This window comes from Parasteatoda tepidariorum, chromosome 1, assembly GCF_982258835.1.
Source record: "Parasteatoda tepidariorum strain Cologne lab strain chromosome 1, Ptep-v5.0, whole genome shotgun sequence".
NCBI classification, from domain to species: domain Eukaryota; kingdom Metazoa; phylum Arthropoda; class Arachnida; order Araneae; family Theridiidae; genus Parasteatoda; species Parasteatoda tepidariorum.
The window spans coordinates 126,170,392-126,191,946 of NC_141755.1; the positions used below are offsets into that span (position 1 = coordinate 126,170,392).

The 21,555-nt window shown below is 28.7% G+C and overlaps 1 protein-coding gene across 2 annotated transcripts in view; it reads left to right on the top strand.

The window, feature by feature from the left end:
- The window catches only part of LOC107445529 (cysteine protease ATG4B), a 55,992-nt gene that overhangs the window by 14,863 nt on the left and 19,574 nt on the right, over window positions 1-21,555 (top strand). For both annotated transcript variants that reach the window (XM_087152569.1, XM_087152568.1), the window contains exons 4-9: window positions 2,612-2,710; window positions 9,324-9,422; window positions 10,349-10,421; window positions 10,514-10,593; window positions 13,308-13,435; window positions 15,479-15,557. In XM_087152569.1, the coding sequence (XP_087008695.1) occupies window positions 2,612-2,710; window positions 9,324-9,422; window positions 10,349-10,421; window positions 10,514-10,593; window positions 13,308-13,435; window positions 15,479-15,557 (558 nt within the window). The remainder of the gene's footprint in view (window positions 1-2,611; window positions 2,711-9,323; window positions 9,423-10,348; window positions 10,422-10,513; window positions 10,594-13,307; window positions 13,436-15,478; window positions 15,558-21,555) is intronic.

Below are 21,555 nucleotides of genomic sequence, written 5' to 3' on the forward strand. Positions count from 1 at the left end.
ATACTATGTTTTATATTAAATATAGCATATCATATAGAATTATCATTTTGACAATTTAAGGAAACTATTTTGATATAAAAATAATATGTATTTCTTATTAAATTGAACTGTATTTATAGTTCGTCTATGGTAAGAGTCTGAGGCCGTCTGTTGTTATGGAAAAAGAATAGCAAATTTCAGGGAGGGTAGCATCTCTTCATTCTAGGACTAACACAATAGACTGGAGAAAACCTTTCTTTCGCCGACCCGACCTGTCCTTAACAATGACCCCTACTTGAAATAGTTATACTTCGTTACCATAGTCACTGCTACGAGTTCAGACGAATGGATAGGGGAGTTCTTACTTTAGATAAACTGTATGTGCTTTAGTAACTCTAAAAATTGCGTGTGCAAAATTCTTGACGCAGCATGAAAGTTACTAATTATTTTAATAACCTGAAATTAACCTGAAAATAATTTTATTGTAGAACAAAGAATCTTGAAATTGATCTTTAAAGAAAAATTTTGAACATTTTTATATTTATTTCATAGGATATCTTGCTTCATGATCCAGATCTTTATTTTTAATTTATACAAAATTTAATGTAATTGCTTTTTAACTTAAAAATTGGGGGGAAAATGCTAGTTTATATTTCTATAAAAAGACAGAATAATCAGTTAAGATTTCATCAATGTAAAAAACAAACTAAAAGATTAATACAAACACACAGACACTGAAGAAATACTTGAAATCTCAAGTTCCAAAACTATTAAAAATATATATATATATATTTATATATAAACAAAAATAAATACAATGCATAAATCCAAATGATGAGAAATCATCATACCTAATTAAAATTAGTGAATAAACAGTATTTGTTTTGAGATTTTGTAGGCTGAAATATAACGAATTATTTGTCATAGTACCAATGTTTTGATTTTCTTTTCCCAGCCGAGAGACACATGCCGAGAACAGCAAATTGATGTGCTAAGCTTTTTAAATATATAACTTTCTTTTTCGTTTGCAAAATTTTCTACTAGAAATAATTTATAACAAGAAAAGTAACTTTGTATAAAATAAAAAAAATTACCAATTTATTCTGCATATTGCAGCATAAATAACTGGATAAAAGTGACAGCTATGATAATTTTTTAAATCTAATTATTTCTCAAAAGAAATGGTTTTTTTTTACCATATATTTATGTATAACAGAACAGTGATGATTAATTTGTTTAAAGGAAAGAAAAAGTATACAAATCTATAATTTTGATGTTTTGCCAGATAAAAAATGCAATCAAAATTTTGTTTTATTTTGGAAATGTAGCAAACCATCCAGTCTAATGAAGTTTACAGGAACTCTAGCTTTTACAAATGTAATACAATTGATTATTCAGATAAAACAATAAGAACTTAAAACAAAAATCTAACAGATGAAGATAATATATGACAGGGCTCGAAAAAACTCAGAAATTCTGATTTCTCAGAAATCAAGCCATCCCCAAGGATGGCTTGTCCAACAATGTACCCATTCTCCTTTGAAACTAACCCATGGCTTCTAAATAAATAAAATATAATTTTCTTTTATTTATTACAAACTTTTATGTAAATTGCATAATGAATTAGTAGTTACTAGGATTACAAATACTAGGATTACATCATACAGTAATAGAAGAAATACTAGGTTGCTAATATTGAAACCTAGTATTTCTTTTATGAAATAATTTATTTCTTTTATGAAATAATTTAAATGACAAAGGTCAAGTTATCTGGACAAGAACTTTCGAGAAGACAAGTGGCAGCAAGGAGAAATCAACAGTGACGTCACGAGCTGGGCGGTATGTGATCAGAGGAATTGTTAATTTCTTTGTTAGAAGTTCAAATGCACATGCACAGAGCACTTTACTGATTATGTGAGCGTGCGCATTTGGTTTGACGAAGGAATTAACAGGATTTATAAATATTAAAAAAAAATTTTGCTAAACTCAAAAAATAAGATTGTCAACAAACCTGAAAACCGTTTTTATTGAAAATAATCTGTTTGTTTATTCATTTTTTTGACTGTCAAGTCAACCAACAAAGCACGGAAATGATTTTCATTTTTGAATGGTGCTCCACCCATCCACTCCAAACACTCTTATCCGGTGTTTTAATCTACAGAAAAAATTTATATCATGCTTGTGACTCATAATCAGCTTTTAACATGAAGGAATGTTACATCTTCTTAAGAGATGAGGGAAACAATTCTACGTAAGCAAAAATCAGGATTTGTTGAATTTGCCACAAATCCTAATATTGATTTTTACATTTTGCATAACTGCCTGCATTATTTAGGAATAAAATTATGTCAAATCTTTGTAAATACTTTTTAACTTACTAATTACGTGACAATGCTAATTTCAGACTTATAATTATTGAAGTGTTGGGATAATATTTCTATGTACATTATTGAGTAATACAATGTGTTATTTTATTTCCCCTTCAATAATAGCATACATTGGAGTAAATATTTTTTTTTTAAATTTAGTGTTATATATTAATAAATTGTGTTATTTCAAAAAATAGTTTGCTATACATTCAATTAGTTTATTGTCAAGAAAAATAGAATGAAATTAATTTTTTTTATTGAAGGAGAGTCTAATCTGACATCTGATTCTGGATGGGGTTGCATGCATCGATGCGGCCAAATGATACTGGCACAGGCCATGACGAGGAGACATCTTGGAAGAGGTTATATTGTTTTGCATTTCTTAGATGTTTTAATCAACTTTGTAACGGGTGCTTTTTAAGTTTTTTTTTTTTTTTTAAAAAATTGATTTTGGTTCAGTAAAATTTTAAAAACAAGTAAAAATCTCCTAAATTGAAAATACTCACTGTCTTTACATGGTCCCATTTTTTGTTGTTCCCACCGTGAAGAAAACAATTTTTTTTTTTTTAATAATTGAAGCAGAAAGCAAGTAAAAAAGTTTTGTTAAGAAAGATTTGAACACTACCAAGGTTTTTATAGAAAATAGTCTTAAATAGGGAAGACAATAAAAGACATCTCAGAGTTTCCAACCACAGGGGCCCAGTGACAGAATCACAGCGACATTGTCACAGTACTTTACAGGGTTCTTGCAGAAATTTTTTTTTTGAAAAGTAAAAATTTTTACTTTTCTTTTCTACAGAAATATATACGTAAAATTTGAGTCACGCATTTAGATAATAAAATTTTTTGCACACTCAAATGACGGCGACAATGTCGTTAAACGACGAAACGTTTCGATCGCATCTCGGGCTGTGCGTCGGCCGTATTCTGACGTGTTTCGAACGATATGGAAAATTCGAATCGAGCATTACAGTTCGTTTACTTTTTTATTTGAGACCACGGTTCTGTCGACTTTTTGGCAGTCGTTGCTATTCATTTCTGCACAGTTTTAAAATGCGATACTTTTTATACAATATTATTTACGACGACTCGATCTCGAAACGAAACATCCATTCAAGTGACCCCTCTTTTGGGAGTCCGTTTCGCAAGATTTCGTTGTCTATCTTTTTTCGGCAATCAATACTATGCATTTCGTGATTTTTAATTATTTTTTATTGTGATGATTATTAACAAAATACGTAGAAGGAAGTCATTAGTTTGGTTCCCCCCTCCCAACCGATAATATGAAAATAAAATATTATTACTCGTCCAATTAAAAAATATAGGGTATCTGCACACCTGGAAAGTCATGAGAAATCATGGAATGTCATAAATTTCGGTACTGAACAAAATTTGTCATAAAATATCATGATTTTGACTATTTTTTAAAAAAAATCATGGAAAGTCATGGATTTAGGTCGCCAAAAAATCTAATTTTTAAAATGGAATCCCCCCCCTCCTTCCGATTTCATGTTGTTCCGAATATCTGAATTTGTAACAAAATCCTCACTCACAGTCATATTTTATTAAAATATAAAATGTTTTTATCATGTTCTTTAAAAATTATGGTGTTTTTTCAAAAAATGAAAGAAAAAACATTTCTAGAGCTAAATATCGTTTAAACTTCTGTGATTTCAGAATTTTTGTTATTATTTATTTATTTTTTATTTCATCAATTTAAAATTCTAGCTGAAGCAAGCCAATCATTGACTAATTTTTTTAATTCTGAAATGAGAACAAAAAAACTCTGGAGTATTTCTTTTCGATGAGCAAGAAAAGTATGTTTAGAATATAATTCTGCAGGAAAAAAGGGAAAAAAATTATTTGCTTTTGTATTTTTTTCAGCCATTTTATTGTTTCAACTCTTTCATTACTCTTTTTTAAAATCTATAAATATGAAGATGCAGAGTATAACAGTTTCGGTTATACCTATCAATTCAATTAATGTTATTGTAAAGCTTTTTTAAATTTATTGTTGTGTTTTGGTCGGAGTAAATAGTAACTTCGTTAAGTCATGAAAAGTTCTTGGAATTAGTCATGGAAAGTCATGAATTTGAAAATCTAAAATGCAGTAGATACCCTGTATATATAGTGAACAGAGTGCTTTTGTTATTTTAAATTACAAACATGTATGCTTGTTATTATTAAAATACAGAAAGATATTAGTGCTCGAAAGAGATCTGCCCTTCACCATTATGCCCCCCCCCCTCCATAACAGGTCTGAATATTTTCTGCCACACCCCTTCTCTCTGTGTGCAGAATCGCGGCCTCATTGTCGCAGAATGTTACTGATTTCTTGCAGACAGATTTTTCTTCTGGGAAGTAAAACATTTTGGGTTTTTTTTCTCCAAAAATTTTAGAAAGATTTTTTTTTTCTCTGCAGAATTATATTCAAAATGTGCATTTCTTTCGCATGAGAGGGGAAAGAAATGGTTGTGAATTTTCTATTTTCAATTGAGAAATAAAAATTCAATAATGACTGGCTGCAGCGAAATATAAAATGGATAATAAATATATATGTATTTCAAAATCATCAAAGTTTAACGGATGGTTCGTGCTCTAAAGAAATTCTTCTCACGCTTAAGTGTTCTTTCTTTTCATTTTTTTTAAAGGGACACATCTTTTATATTTTTGTAATAAAATGTGACTGTGAGTGGGGATTTTGTTACAAATTCCGTTGTATAGCAAAAGAATTAATCCAAGCGATGCATCTTCCCTTTTTTTTTTATAAAATAGGTTGAATGAAATCTATGGAATATTTTTAATGTGTAATGCACGTGAAAATTTTAAACTTGCATTTTAGTCTTTATTTTATCGCTCACGACGAGCACCGATTCCGTCGTGAATACGTGTAGTGTTTCGATAATTCCCCCTCCCCCGGAAATAAATCGCTACGAATTTTAATTTAAAAAATCATGAGAATGTCAATAATAGTATCTGAGCCAGGAAAAACCCCAAGATTATTATTATTTTTTTGAAAAATGCCGATATTATTACAAAATGCAGGGTTCGAATCCCTTATTCGAGAAGTGACTCTTAAACTCGCCCGATTTCCACCGATATGGTCTTTGATCCTTACGGTGTTTCGATTGTTCTTTAGACAGTTATTGCTACGAATTTCCACTTTTTAAAAAAAAATCCTAAATGTTTTTTAAACAATCGTATTACACGCGAAATTTGTCACTTATTTGATAATTACTTTTTTAATGTGGAGGTTTCAGCATTTTTAGGGCAGTTATTGCTACCGATTACCTCAGGGTTTTTAAAATTCTGATTATTTCTCAGTTAATATTATTTCTGCATGTAAAATTTGAATCGTGCATTTAAATAATAACTCACTTTCTGATGCAAATCACAATATACTCCAATAATATTGAAAATCCATGTTGCTTTAATGGTATTTTTGACAGTTATTGATTTTGACATGATTTTTAAAATTCGATATTTTTAAAATATGATGTTTATTACAGCAACTGAATCTCGAAACGAAACACGCAACTGAGTAACCCCTTTAAAAGAGACTGATTCACGTAATTTCGTCGTCGATCTTTTTTTCGGTAGTTACTGCAACAGATTTCACGATTTTTAATTAGCTTTTTTTTAATGTGGCGATGATTTACTAAACGCGCAAAAAGGGAATAATGTGTGCATTTTTCACTTTCAAAGAATATGACCCATGATATTAGAATATAAAAAAATATTACATATTCTATTATATTTATATATATATATATATATATATATATATATATATATATATGTAAAATGATGCAGTCGGACCGAGCAGGAAAACAGACGCAGGATTTTAATTAAATCAGAGTAACTTTTATTTGATCAATCTCAGTTGAGTGGGAGCGAAAAAGTGATGTTTACTCCATCAGCAAACAGTCTTTCTGGTTGGGAAAATCTTGCAATAAATCCGAAAATGCCTGTATTTAGGGAAAAGAGGGAAATCTCAGAAGTTATTATTGGTTAATTAAATAGATCACGCGATTCCCACAAAGCTTAAAAGGAAAAATATCTTTATTTCAATTTATGTATAGTTGGCTGAAAATAGATTTAGAAACAGGATGTGGTTTTTTAAAAATATGATAAAGTGCTTTGATTTGAAGAATTAAGTAGTAATAAATTAGGAGTTGTTTTATAACGAAGAAACTAACATAAAAAGATTAATTGAAGCTTTTTATGTTACATATATATATAATTTATTTAATTTTGTAATATTTTTTGTGTGTGAATACAGCGCTTTTGTTACTTTAAATTAGTAACTATATATATTTGTTATGATTAAAAGTATCTTGCAGAAAGATATGAGTGCTAGATAGGTTTGTCGCCGAAAGACCGAAAGAAATTGTGACACAAATAGTGTATATTGAATGGGTATAATAAGAAAATATATATTTCTTGCAAGTGTTACAACAGTATAAAAATACGAAATTTTCCGAAACCATAGCCAGAATACTATTATTGCTCCTTTATATGGGGATGAATCCTTATCGAACGATAGGTAGAATAACAATTTTTTTGCTTTATGACACTATCCTCTGAAGCCAAAATTATAGTATTTTGTTTTATTAGGTCTATAGATTCAGTAAATAGTTTATTTTTAGCTGTTAAATAATATTTTCATATACTGTGACAGGGTTGCCAATCCACAGGAAGAATAGGAAAAGAATGAAAAATACAAGGAATTCAAAAATCACCTCAAAATAACAGAGTTTTTATTTTTTCTTTACAAACTTGAAAAATACAGGGAACTTTGTTTCTTATTTTTGCCTTTTGAAAGATGGTGACCACTCAAAGCACAATCTATGGGATATTTAAGGATGCTATTTCAACTATACTTATTATAGCATTATTTGTTTTAAGCATGTTCAGCTGTTCCTTTTTTTTTACTATGAATTTTTCCCTCATTTCAATGTAGTATAGTTAGCCTAATACAGCTCACACACAGTGATTTTGTTTCTTCTTCATATATACAGGGTTGCCTCAGGCGCCTGAAACGCAACGATTTTTGGCATGAGGCGACTATGGCAACTTTTCTTTGTCTGAAAAAGCACAACTACTTTCAGGAAAAGGAGACTATTAGGAAACTTTTTTGTACTCCTAGCAATGTTTTTTTGTTTTTTTTTTAACGCTTAAATTGGGTGGAAAATCTGCACCCCACAAGATAGTTTCTGAACTATCTGTACTTTTTTTTCTTTCTTGAAAAGTAAAAAATGTGGAAAATTTTGAATTGCAAATTTCAGTTTTCCCTTTTTAGTTCGTTCAATCTGCACAGACTACATTGTAACTCTAATTCATTTCTCGATCGCCTTTTCAATGATTATTGCTACAAAATTCCGCATGATTTAAAAATAAATAAATTAATACGATATTAAGATGCGTGAATTTAGAATTTGAGTAATCACTTTTCATATATATATATAAACATTTACGTTTATATAAAAATTATGATATTTGCCACCAACTTGACTGAATGGATCATGGTATATGACCATTAAGTCATTAATAAAGTCCTATTTTGGATGAATTTTTGTTCTTATTTAGGCAACTATTTTCCTAGTTACTAAAAGCAATTATTTTATTCATTTTTTTTAATGTGACTGTATATATTGTTATACTTCACATTTGTAGAAGCTTGTGTGTATGTATTAATTTAGTATATGGTTTTTCATACTATTTCCCCTTTATTCTCACTGTTTTTTTTTTTTTTTTTAGCAATTCTATTTTAGTTTCAATAATAAAGGAAAGAAAAGCATTTTTTTAAAAAAAGGAACCTCAAAGAGTTAAAAAAAGTTTTAATTTGCAAGTTTTTAATTTCAAAAGTTTCATATTGACTAGAAACTTTCTATAATCTGACCTTCATACTTTGCATTTTCTTCATAGATTAACTACATTTTGAGTTTGGTTGTTTACTTGTAACATCCCTTATATCAGTATAAACATTTTTCATTCCTTTGCAAATGATGGCATCTAACTTCTTTTTATTTACAAAGAATAGTAGGCTTCTATTTCTTAGATTTTTCAATCCCTGGTTATAACACTGTAATCGTTCACTACGTGTACTGTAAAGAGAATGTGGTGTGTCTATTACGCTACACATGTTAACATTTTAAGAAACACCACTCTCAAGTTTTACTTAATTTGATTGCATTCAACAACAATTTCCCAACAACGCAATCAAGAAAATGTCACATTTGCTTTGATGTACATCAGTAATTCACAACTCCTATGTCATGGCTCTTCTGCGTGCCACCAAATTTTAGGAATGATATTGTACAAATTAGAATGCTTTTTTTTTTCATACTGAGTAAAGTTTAAATTAAAGAAAAGTATATATATATATATATATACTTTTTATAACATTTCCAATCTTTAACGGCATAAAATTCTATATCGGCAATGTCTCTGACAATTTTAAAATAGGTTGGAGATTTTATAACTTAAAATTATTAATTACAAAAGAAAGCAAACTAAATATCAACTTACAAAAAAAAATTAAAACTGACAATTAAAATAAGCTATGCAATTCATAGTTATAAAAACAAATTAAAAATTATTATCATAAACTATTTTGCATAGTGTATTCTAGGTAAAGTAAACAACTTTTTGACTTATTATTTACTTTGTGTGCCTTCAAGTTTTGAAATCGTTAAAAGTGTGTCGCGATAAAAGGTTGAGAATCACTGTAGTCAGAAGCTTTAAAAATTCTCAATATTGCTTGATAACTTTTTTTTTTAAATTTACATTTAAAAAAAATTACACAGTATTAATATAGTTACATTTGATAGTTATTTAATGGCTCATTTTGCACAGTTTAAATTGTACCTTTTCGCATAATTATTTTTTCTGTTGTAAGTACTTTATTTATTTTCTAGCTGATTAAAGAATTCTTGTTAAATCAATGTAATGACAGATGCAAATTCTTTTCAGAATGGAATTGGAAACCGGGTTGTTCAAATGAAGCATATCAGAGAATATTACAGAAGTTTGATGACAAAATTGAAAGCCAGTATTCTATTCATAAAATTGGTACAAATCTGAGAATTGTGTTAATATTATTAGCTTTATTGTTTTTTTTATTTTTCCAAATCATGCCTTATGTACAGTGGATTTAACATTTTCTGTCGAACTAGCGTTAAAAAACGCAAAAAGTAAGGTAACGTAAAGTCGGAGCAACAAATTTTTTTTTTTTTTTAAGTATGCTGATGACACAAAAATTATTACTAGATGTGTGTGTAATCATTACATGATTTGTTTTTAAATAAAATTATAACAATGTCCCTCTCAATGTATACTATTGAAGGCAAATTTGCGGTCAGCGTGCGGTTGGGTGACCACTTGAATCAGTCTGCGTAGGGCCCGAGGGTGTGCAGTATTGGTTCTCGTTAAATTGTTCTACCGTAAAGTGCTTGACTTCGTGTGCAGGTCGTCGGTGCCATCCCCTCTGCAAAGGATCAAAATTGTGATGGCATGTCTTCGGATCATCCACAGGGATGTTTCCCAGACCGTCGCCAATAGCCCATTGGGCAGCTCTAGTATGATGTAAATGAACTACAACTCGGATATCAAGAAGCAATTTACTCTGAGAAGTTTTATTAATTTTTTTTGTTGTTGACACATTCTATTTGCAACACATTCTATTTTATTGTAATACCATGTCCTTTATTTATCTTTTTTTTTTGACAGTTATTTGTTCTCTTCCGACAATTTTTATATGATTTTTTTCAATTGCGATATTTTAAATATGCTACTGTTATGTCTTGAAAATTTCATGTTTTAGTACTCGATGCTTTCGTTTTGTGATGATCGCATCGTAAAACGGCATTGTTTTCCTATCGGCATTGTTAAATAAAACGGCATTGTTAACGGCAATTAACGGCATTGTTAAATAAAATACATATATTTGTTGGGAGGAGCTGCAATTTTTAATGAGTTAGATATTTATTTATTTGTAGCTCTTAAAGGTCAAACGTTAGAGAAAAGAGTTGGTCAGTGGTTTGGGCCTAACACTGTAGTGCAAGTGCTTAGGTAAGTGCTTAAAGACAACAGATTTCTTAAAATAATGTGTAATGTTAAAATAAACTTTATTTGCACATTTTAACAGGATATTTATATTTTAGGAGATTGATTGAAGAAGATGTTGAAAATGACATATCTATACACGTTGCTATGGACAATATGGTCATTAAAAGTGAAATAAGTATGTTTTCAGGGAATCATGTTTCTTATTTTCGTGTCTTAAGAAATGGTGACCACTCAAAGGGCAATCTATGGGATATTTAAAGAGGATAGTTCAGCTATATTATGTGATTTCCTTTATTATAACATTATTTGTTTTATGTTGAGCTGTTTCTTATTTTTCCAAGTTTTCCGGCAACTAAGACTCCAGCATCTATCCTAGCATAGTTCACAAGAGCTCAGTGAATGTGTGTTTCCTTTTGATACATATATATATGTGTACAGGGAATTATTTTTTTTACTGACCTCTGTGGCAACCCTGTTTATGCAATAATTTATAACATTAATTATATTGCTAGCACTATTGAGATTGCTGATGATGATACTCATTTAGTGCAATAATATAACCATCATCATTGTGTTCTTGATAATAACAGGTATCAAATATTATAATGTTGGATACATTATCGATACTATATGAGTTTTTTTTAACACTAAACATACCATAACCGATCAAATGACCGTTTTAAGACCTTTTGCATCAACAGTGCGCTTATCATCTTATCGTTTTTGCACATTTGATTTTGTGACTTTTTCTAACAATTATATACAGCTAATATTCTATTATTATTGTATTTTGTTTGTTTCGAATAATACTTGTTGTACACCTATTTATACCACAGACGGTCATTTGACTGGGAGAACACTTTATTGCTTTATAAGGTGATCAGATCAGAAATGACGATGTAATGCGCGTTTGACGTATTACATTCGATGGGTTGCACATTTCTGCAAAGACTGTTGCGTTCTTAGTTTAATCAGAATAACTGTGAATTCAAGAAAATAGCAAACATTTTAGATTGGCATGTTTATGTGAGAAAAAGTGACAAAAACTAAATATTTTGATAAGTAGCTTATATTTTATGTTGATAGCTTTACTTCATTTCTAACTAAATGTTAGTTTTTACCCAGATAAATGTCGAAATAATCAAGACAGCACGAGTTCTTAGAAGAAATAATATTAATTATAAAAATAATTATGTGAATTATAGAAATAATAATAATTAGAAGAAATATGTTTGCAGAAAATATACAATGGAAACACTCAGTAAACTAAAAAAATGCGTAGAGTAATGAATTAAAAATTATACTTCTTTGTGTTTGTATAATACATAAAAATTGGCCATATGCAATTTTGTTTAATTTTAATGAAGTTTTTTTAGTTTATTTCCTTCCTAACATCCATATTTTCTACATTCAATCAAGAAACATAAGGTCAGGTCATTTAACCGACCATGGTAGAAATAGGTATATATTAAGTGTTGGTATGTTTAGTGTTAATTTGTTTAGTGAAAATGTTTATGCAAAAATAATGTAATTTTAAAAGGATCATGAAATATTGATATTCCTGATTAGGACTGGGCAATGTAATAAATTTTATATTGTGATACATTGTGTGTTAGACGTTGCAATATAGCAATGTATCGCCATTTAGCATATGTTCAAAAGTTATCTATCATAAATCTTTAAATCCATCAAAAACAAATAAAAAGAATAAATCTATTACAAAGGAAAATTTTAATTCTAAAAAAAAATTATTCTATAACATCAATAGCATTGCTTTATTTTTTCAATTAAAATAATAAAGATGTCTTAAAGTAAACACAAACCCAAGTTTTATTTTAATTTTTCTAAAATTAAAAATGACTTAAGATTTATTGGTTTAAATATAATAATAAAACTGTAACAAAATATTTTACATACATGTATTAAAAATTAAAAGGAAGAAAAACGAAAGTAAAAAACAAACCAACGAAATGTTCACTTTAATAAAAAAAAATTTGCTTTTGAAACCTTTTATTTATTTATTTAAAATAATAAAGTTGCATTAACTAATGGTCAAATTCTATACTTAATAAATGTAAAAATAAATTTAGGTTTTTTACTTATTTATTATTATTTTCTTTATTTAAAAATAAATTTTTAAAAATATTTAATCAAGAAAAATTTATTTTAACTAATAGCCAGATTTCTTTACATAAATAACTTGTTGTAAATGAATTTGTTTAAATTTTTTCAAAAATAAAAGCAAATTAAATAAATGTAGGCTTTGTTTTAATTTTTTTATAATTAAAAGAGACTGAAGATAAATTGGTTTAAAAATAATCAAATTATTACTGTACTTGCGTGCATTAAATATCCCTTTAAAGAATACAAACTAACTTTTCTGACAAGTTAAATACAAAATACGCTGATTGAATTATATCATTAAAGTTAAAAATAATTTAAAAAAACAATAAAGAATCTTTTTTTGATTCATATTTTTTTTCATCAGTAGATTAAGATTGAGTATTCTAGAGAAATATTCTGGAGAAAAAAAAACTTTCATAATTATTTTATTCTCTAGCAGTGAAATCTATTTTAAATGTTTTAAAAAAAGCTTTTTTTAAATTCTAAAATAAATATGTGTTGATACGTATCAAACTGTGAGATTGTTTTTTCACAAGGAATCTGTAAATGATCTGACCCCAAAACTTTTGTGATCTCAATTCAATTGCATTTTTATGTGAATTGTTTTCAAAACCCTGACATGAGAGAAATGTGGTATAAGTTTTATATCCTTAGATAAATTAATATCTATAAATATTTGAAGTTTTTTTAAAAATATATATTTTCCCCTTTCTGCCATTTTAGCTGTTATTTTTATGAATAAATAAAATTCTTTTTCAACTTCAGGAAAATTGTTTAGAGTGGAGAAGCGATGTTCTTCTAGTCAAGAATCAGAAAGTTCAGCTGTTTTACTTACTATACCTTTAAGGTTAGGCTTATCAGAGATCACACCAGTATATTTTGAAAAGCTAAAGGTAAGTATTGTTCATCTATTTATACTATCGCCTAAAATGGGGATGGGGGGAAAGCAGGGCACAGAGAAGACCTGGAAAATACAGGGAATTTAAAAATCACCAAAATTAACAGGGTCTTTCTTTACAGGGTATCTGCTCACCTGGAATGTTCCGAGAAATCATGGAAAGTCATGAATTTTGGTATTGAACAAAAATTGTCATGAAATGTCATGATTTTAACATTTAAAAAAAAAAAAAAAAAACATTTAGGTTGCTGAAAAATCACATTTTTAAAATGGAATTTTTCTTCCCCCCGAATTTCACGGTGTTCCGAATATCTGAATTTGTAACAAAATCCCCACTCACAGTCATATTTTATTAAAATATGAAATATTTTATCATGTTCTTTAAAAATTAGGGTGTTCTTTCAAAAAATGAATGAAAAAATATAATTTCTGGAGCTAATTATCTTTTAAATTTTGTTATTATTTTTATTTTATTAATTTCAAATTCTAGTTGAAGCAAGCCAGTCATTGGCGAATTTTATTATTCCAATATGAGAACAGAAAAATCGTGAGTATTTCTTTCCTTTCCGATGAACAAGAAAAGTATCTTTAGAATATAATCTGCAAACAAAAAAAAAAAAGAATTATTTGCTTTTGTATTTTTTTCAGCTATTTTATTACTTCAACATTCTTTACTCTGTTTTTTTAAATTTAAAATCTATTAAATATGAAGATGCAGAGTATAACAGTTTTGGTTATACCTATCATTTCAATGAATGTTATTATAATGCCTTCTTTTAATTTATTGTGGTGTTTTTGGTCAGAGTAAAATAGTAATTTCGTTAAGTCATGAAGCATTCTTGAAATGAGTCATGGAAAGTCATGAATTTGAAAATCTAAAATGTAGCTTTAGAAACTGGGAAAATACAGGAAATGGTGAGCTTTGAATCTAAGGAAGCTATACTATTTCATTTTCTATAGCATTATTTAAATATGTTCCTTTCTAAGTATTTCCAGTGGACTGTAGCTTGATGGATGATGATGATGAGTGGTCAGTTTTCATTCAGTCAATAGGGCATGTTTTGCAAACAAGCCCTTAATCTATCGTAGTGTAAACCGTATAGTTAAAAGAAATTTATTGATTTCATTTCAATTGTATTTTTACAGGGGTTGCCCACACAACAGGGAAAATACAAGGAATTTAAAAATCACCTAAAATAACAGGGAATTTTGATTATTTATTTAAAAACTGGGAAAATACATTGTATTCTCTTTCCTATCTTCGTCTTTTAAAAAATTGTGACCACTCGAAGGGCAATCTATGGAATATTTAAGGAAGATATACGAAACTATTTCATTTTCTATAGCATTATTTATCTATGTTCAGCTGTTTTTTTCCCCCCAGCAATTATAACTAGTGCAGTTTGTACAATATAGGTCATAGGAGAGCCCAGTGACTGTGTTTTCCCTCTTATATATTGTGTATGAGCCACGATGGCTCAGGGGATAGAGCGTATGAATCTAGAGGGGATAGAGAGTTGAACCAGGTTCGAATCTCAGTCGATGCGAATTCCGCATCCGGCTTGCACCGACCACAGTGCTGACGTGAAATATCCTCACTGGTGGAGGGATCATGGGATAGAGTCCCCTTACCATCAGACTAACTGTGGGTATGTAACGCAAATGCGAGTTCCACGAAGGCAAATTTCTCCCAATACTCAATCTAGGAGCTCCCTTGTCTTCTGTATTGGATTCAAAATTGCAGGGCTACAGAGTTGAATATTAGTAGCCTAAAATTTGGCTGTTCAACGACGGATATAAATAAATATATTCTGTTTGATGTCTACTGGGGATTTTTTTTCTCCAGATTTAAATGGCAACCCTGCATAGTTAGGCGACACTTTTGAATTCGTCAAGTAAAAGAGCATAACAAACCTATTAATGTTTTAACAACAATAAAGGAACATGTTAAACAGTGTTATTTTATTTATTTTTTGTTTTGAATAACTAAATATGCATTACTTTCAGTGATTTAAGTTGTTTTTTTTTTTATTACTAGGCAGTCTTTACCTTGAATCAAACATTAGGGATCATTGGCGGAAGAACAAATCATGCATCTTATTTCATAGGCTATGCAGGTTAGTAAAATTCAAACATTTTATCAATTATGTACCATTATGCCATGAGAAATAATTTAAGTAAAAAAATTATGAAAAATATTATTTGTTATGAAAAGAATTTTTAAAAAATGTTTATCGAAAAGTTTTCTATTATAAAAAAGATTATCATTATTCTTGATTTTATATTTTATAACCGTCGTTGAACAGCCTACCCAGTTTTTTTTTTTTGCTTAACTCTTTAAATACCGAGCCCTCCAAACCACAACATGCTGAGAATACCACAAACGCCCGAAGTAGGAAAACAAGTTGCAAAAATTTCCTACCCCCAGTTTTACTCTGGAATGACAGAATGACTAATCATCTCTTTATTCACCTGTGGAAATATCCCCAAAATAGGAGTTCAAAGGGCATCACCTGTGGAAATATCCCCAAAATAGGAAAGACATAATTTGAAGCAACAATATCGCTAACGTAACGAGATTTATAGAATGTTAATAAATGCTTGCATTTTTTTTTTTGGTTTTATTTTTTTTTAATTTTATTATCTAAATATCTAAATAAAATCTAATAAATCATAATCTAAATAAAGCATTCAAATTGATAATAATATTCTCGCACAAAGAAAATCCTTTTTTTTTTTCGTTGTAAAACAGAAACTAATATAATTCAATAACTTAAATGATTGAAAAATAAATTTTAAATTTCTTAGACACCAGCATTTAAAATTAACATCAGTCATTAAGGAGAAATTAATTTGGTGATAGTACTAAAATATTATTCTACCTAAATGTGTGTCTTATTTTATATCAATTTACAATATGAAATAAGAGAAACTTTTCTTATTATTTAACAAGGCTCTGAAACCATTAAAAATATTATCCCCAGAAACTATAATTCCTCCTCAAGGTAAAAAAAATATTTTTCGCTTTAGCCAGCATTAACTTCATTTCAATTAAGTTTTCATCTGTAAATTATATTCCTTCTAGCGCTGTACCATAAAAGAGTTTGTAAATTTGTGCATAAAAATTGAAAAAATGCTGAAGAACTGTTTTAACAATAATATTTTAAGTACAATATTTCTATATTATTTTAAAAAATCAAAAAGTTCAATTTTTTTTCAAATAAATTATTTTATCTAGAAACTATATTTTTATGTGAATTTCAGTTCGGTGCATTGAAAAAAATTTTTAAGTTTGAAAATTAAAAAGTATAATAATTAATAAAATTATTTGTTTTAAGGTTCTTGTAAATAATCTAAATTGTTTAACTAATTTTAAATTATTTGAAAGTAAACGACTCGAAATAGATGTCAAATTTTGTATATGTCTTTCCATAATTCATATAAAAATATTTTGAAGCATCCATTTCTTCGTTATTGAAACATCCATTATTGCTGTAATTTTTCCACGTGTCCTCTTCATAAGAGTATTTGATAATTTTTCTCAAGAATTTTTAAAATATTGTCGTTAAAAATAAAAATTCATAAATATGTGTAATTAAGTAAATTGATATAAAAAAAAAATTATGTTAATAATAAAAACAATAAAACTGCTTTTGAATTTCTATAAATAATTGCTATAGTAAAAGTAAGTTTATGTGTAATTTAATAAGAATCTAATAATTGGAAAATTATCATAAATTGAAAAAGTGGATTGAAAGCAAACAAAATAAATGTTTAACTATATAACAATATCTTCAAAGCTTATCAAATATATATATATATATATATATATATATATATATATATATATATATATATATATATATATATATATATATATATATATATATATATATATACAATGTCTAAATTTTTATTTACTAACTATTAATTTTTCTTAATTTCATTTTTAAAAATTTTAATGACTATATTTAATGCATAATTTTTTGACCTCCGACCCCATCGTTAATCAGCCAGACAGCTATTCTTTACGTATGCTAGGGAACACAATTACTTCCTATTTCAACAATGCCTTCTAGGCTAAGATTTATCTTTCTGTCACGTTTAACTTGTAATTATTTCTTTTTGAGTATGGGACTAAATTGTTCTGCATTTTACTGAACAGTTGGAAATCGGCATCTGTTTATAGACATATGGTGCAGTATATATGGGTGTGGTGACAAGAAATTTCTTTGAAAGAAAAGGGGAATATCAAAGAAATTTCTTACACTACCACACCATAATTTTGGTGACAAAGATATCAGTCCCAACTTCAGGTAGAATTGGAGAAAATCTACTATATGACATGTTAATTTTCATTTAACAATAGCCTTTAGAAGCTATGCTGATAACGCTTATCTTCTACAGAAATGAATGAGTAAATTGTAACACATCTGGGTGGTCTGACAGCTGAATATAGAACATTCATTATGAAGGAAAAAATGCGTTCCTGAAAAATTAGAGTTAACTACAGATAATCCTCCTGTGAAGAAACCCTTTTGTAAGAAGATAAGGCGTAAACTTGAAAATAAATAAATTCATAGAGATTTAACTATTTTAAGAGTTTTGACACCAACACATTAAAAAAAACAATAGTAAAATTCGTGTTTTTAGACCAGGTGTTAACAATTAATAAAAAAAATGGGTCGGTGCAGCTTCAAGTGCAATACCTACGTAATAACAAGCATTGAAAAGGTGAAAATAGCGAGGCATTCATAAAACAGCAAGACAACGTGAATGATTTACAGCTGTCGAACTGCAAATGCAGAATAAAGTTCAAATTTCAAATAATAGTTTTGGTACCCATCAAAGCAGTTTTTTCTCTTGGATCCTACTGTTATAAATATAAAAACTATTTTGTAAGGCATCAAAGCCTACGATCTAATTCTAATAAAATAATGTTTAATTATTTATTTTATATTTAAAAATAGATTTATAATTAATTGTATTTAGTAATCTTTCAGTCTTGTAGAATAATATATTTTTAAATTACTGCCATTTCTTTTTTCTGAAAACACTGCAAATTTCGAGCTGTTTATTATCTTGAACAATTGATATATTTTTAAAGGCACAATAACTAAATTATTTAATGATTAAAAAAAATACTTTATCTCCAATACTCCAGTTTATTCTTTTCAACGTAAGTAATCAAAAAAGTTCAGATAAAAAGAAGTAGCCAGCTTAATAATTTAGGTTAATTAATTTTGAGTTTATATTTGTTTCTACATCTCTCTCTGTCTTTCAAAAAAGTCAAAAAATACTATATTTCTTAACTATAAATTTTAAGCTTATGAGAATATGATTTTATTTTTACAATAAAACGTTTCATTTAACTTTTTCTCGAGAAGTATTATCAGAAGAAGTTCAGTCGTTAGGGGCAACAGTAGTTTCAGTTGGTGTTACATCTTCAAATTCATCTTCATCCCCTGATTCATTAAAATCCGACTCATCCTGCCTCATCATTGAAAATTAATTTAATTGAAAATTTGAAAATTATTTTCGGTCGAAGGACCTTTACAGCGAAAATACATTTTGGTTTATATATATATATATATATATATATATATATATATATATATATAAACAGGAGAAAACAACTTTACAAAAGCGGAATGATATAAAACAAAACTTTTGTTGAAAAATCCCTCTGCTTTCTTCCCTTTTTGTAAATAAACTTCAAGGACGATTACTGCCACACCTCCCCCATTGTGTGTTATTTTTCGAAAAGGGGGTAGAATCTCTAACTCGTTTCACGGGCACTTCGGGCGTTTTCGGTAGTCTAGCTGACGAGGCGTCTCGGGCGTTCCGGTAGCGAAAGAGTTAAGAATAAGAATGCTCCGTAGCCTCGTCATTTTGAATCCAATCCAGAAGATACTGGATGAAGTATTGTGAGAAATTTGCCTTCGTAGAGAATTTTTTGAATGAACTAACCTGCATTTGCATTACATGGAGAGGAAAACTTCAAACGTTTAGCTGGACGGCTAGGGGACTCTAACCCAAGATCTGTGTGCTACTGAGGATATTTTACGCCAGCACTGGGATCAGTGCGGAATTCGAATCGACCCGTCGTCGTCGAGATTCGAACCCAGTTCTCCTCGTCGTATGGCTAACGGTCTGTCCCCTGAGCCATCACAGCTCGGTGACCCCATTAATAATCATCTAACTGTTAATTTATCGAATTAATTCGACCGAGACGAAAAACTAAAAAAAAGGAACACATAATGGAAGCACATAGTATTGCGAAAGTAATTTTTTTACGTCATACTAACATAAACAGTAATCAGAAGAAAAAAAATTCATCAGAAAATTTAAATGAAAGACATGACTTGATTTTATGCAGATGCATATGTTTTGCTTAAAAAAACACGACAGAATAGCGGGCATGGAAATGTTTAAATAAATAAACATTTGTATTGACCACTAGATATTGTTGCTCAAACAAATTAACAAAGGATAACTAACTAAAAAACAAGCTAACACTTAATATTTAGCAAAAGAACAAGTTAACAAGTAATCAGAAAAAAATAATAGTTAATGCAAAAAAAAAGACAATAACTATAAAAAACAAGCTAACAATTAATAATTAGTAAAAAAATAATTAAAAACCATTTTTACAACCCAATATAAATGAAAGTATAAAAAATCATCAGGCACTAATTTCTCATTAAAAGTATATTATTAAAAATAAAAGTATATTATTAATTTGTAATGAACATGTTTTTGTTGTACATATTATTTTATTTCCAGGGTTGCCATTAGGTGACTAAAATGCAACCATTTTTGGAATGAGGCGACTATGGTAACTTTTTTTTGCCTGAAAAGGCTAAAAAGGCAACTATTTTCAGGAAAAGGAGACTATTGAGAGACTTTTCTGTACTCCTAGTGAGGTTTTCTTTTTTTTTTTTTTTTAAGCATAAATTGAGTGGAAAATCTGCACCCCACAAAATAGTTTCTGAACACACTGAACTTTTTTTCTTAAAAAGTAAAAAATGTTGAAAATTTTGAATTGCGAATTTGAGTCTTCACTTCTTAATTTGTTCAATCTGCACAGACTCCATTTTAAGTCTATTTCATTTCTCAATCGTCTTTTCAATGATTATTGCTACGAAATTCCGCATGTTTTAAAAAAAAAATTTATGCAATATTACGATAGGTGAATTTCGAATTTGAATAATCACTTTTCATGTATATATATATATATATACATACAGTAGGGAACCGATTATATGGAACGATCGGGACCATCGCTATTCCGAATAACTGATATTTCCGGTTTTCTGAATCGCTACAAAAAGCAGTTTTTTTTTATTGTCAAACCCAACTAAAAAAAAATTTTTTTAGAAATAATCTTAAAAAGAAGAAAAAACGATAAAGTAATATACGTAAGTTTAATAAGATAAAAAAGGGAAAAAAATAATGAAATGAAAATATATACAGGCTTAATGTAAAATGAACAAAAAAGGTAAGATGGAAAAAAAGGGGGGGTGTGGGATCCATCTTCCTTGTCACTTTCTTCTACTTCGTCGTTGTCTGCGTCAGGACTCAAAACCATCCATTCCATTTTTTACTTCGTTATTAATAAATGAAAATGGAAAAATCACGAGAATTTCTTTTCCCTCCTACGAGCGAGAAAGACAACGTTTGAATATAATTCTAGATGAAATTTTTTTTACTTCATTATTTTTTATTATTCTCAAATCAGAAGAGAAAAATCGCGAGCGTTTCTTTCCCCTCCTATGCACTAGAAAGACATCATTTGAATATAATTCCACAATGAGGGGGGGGGGAATGATCTTTCAAAAATTTCTGGACAAAGGGAAAGCATGATTTTTTATTTAATTATTCTTTATTCTCAAATCATAGAGAAAAATCGCGAGCATTTCTTTCCCCTCCCGCTTGAATATAATTCCAGATGAAAAAACAATAAAAAAAGAATCCTTCAAAAATTTTTGGACAAAGGAAAAACACGATTTTTTATTTAATTAGTCTTTATTATTCGCAAATCAGAAGAGAAAAATACTTAGTGTTTCTTTCCTCTCCTATGCGTGAGAAAGACATCGTTTGAATATAATTCCA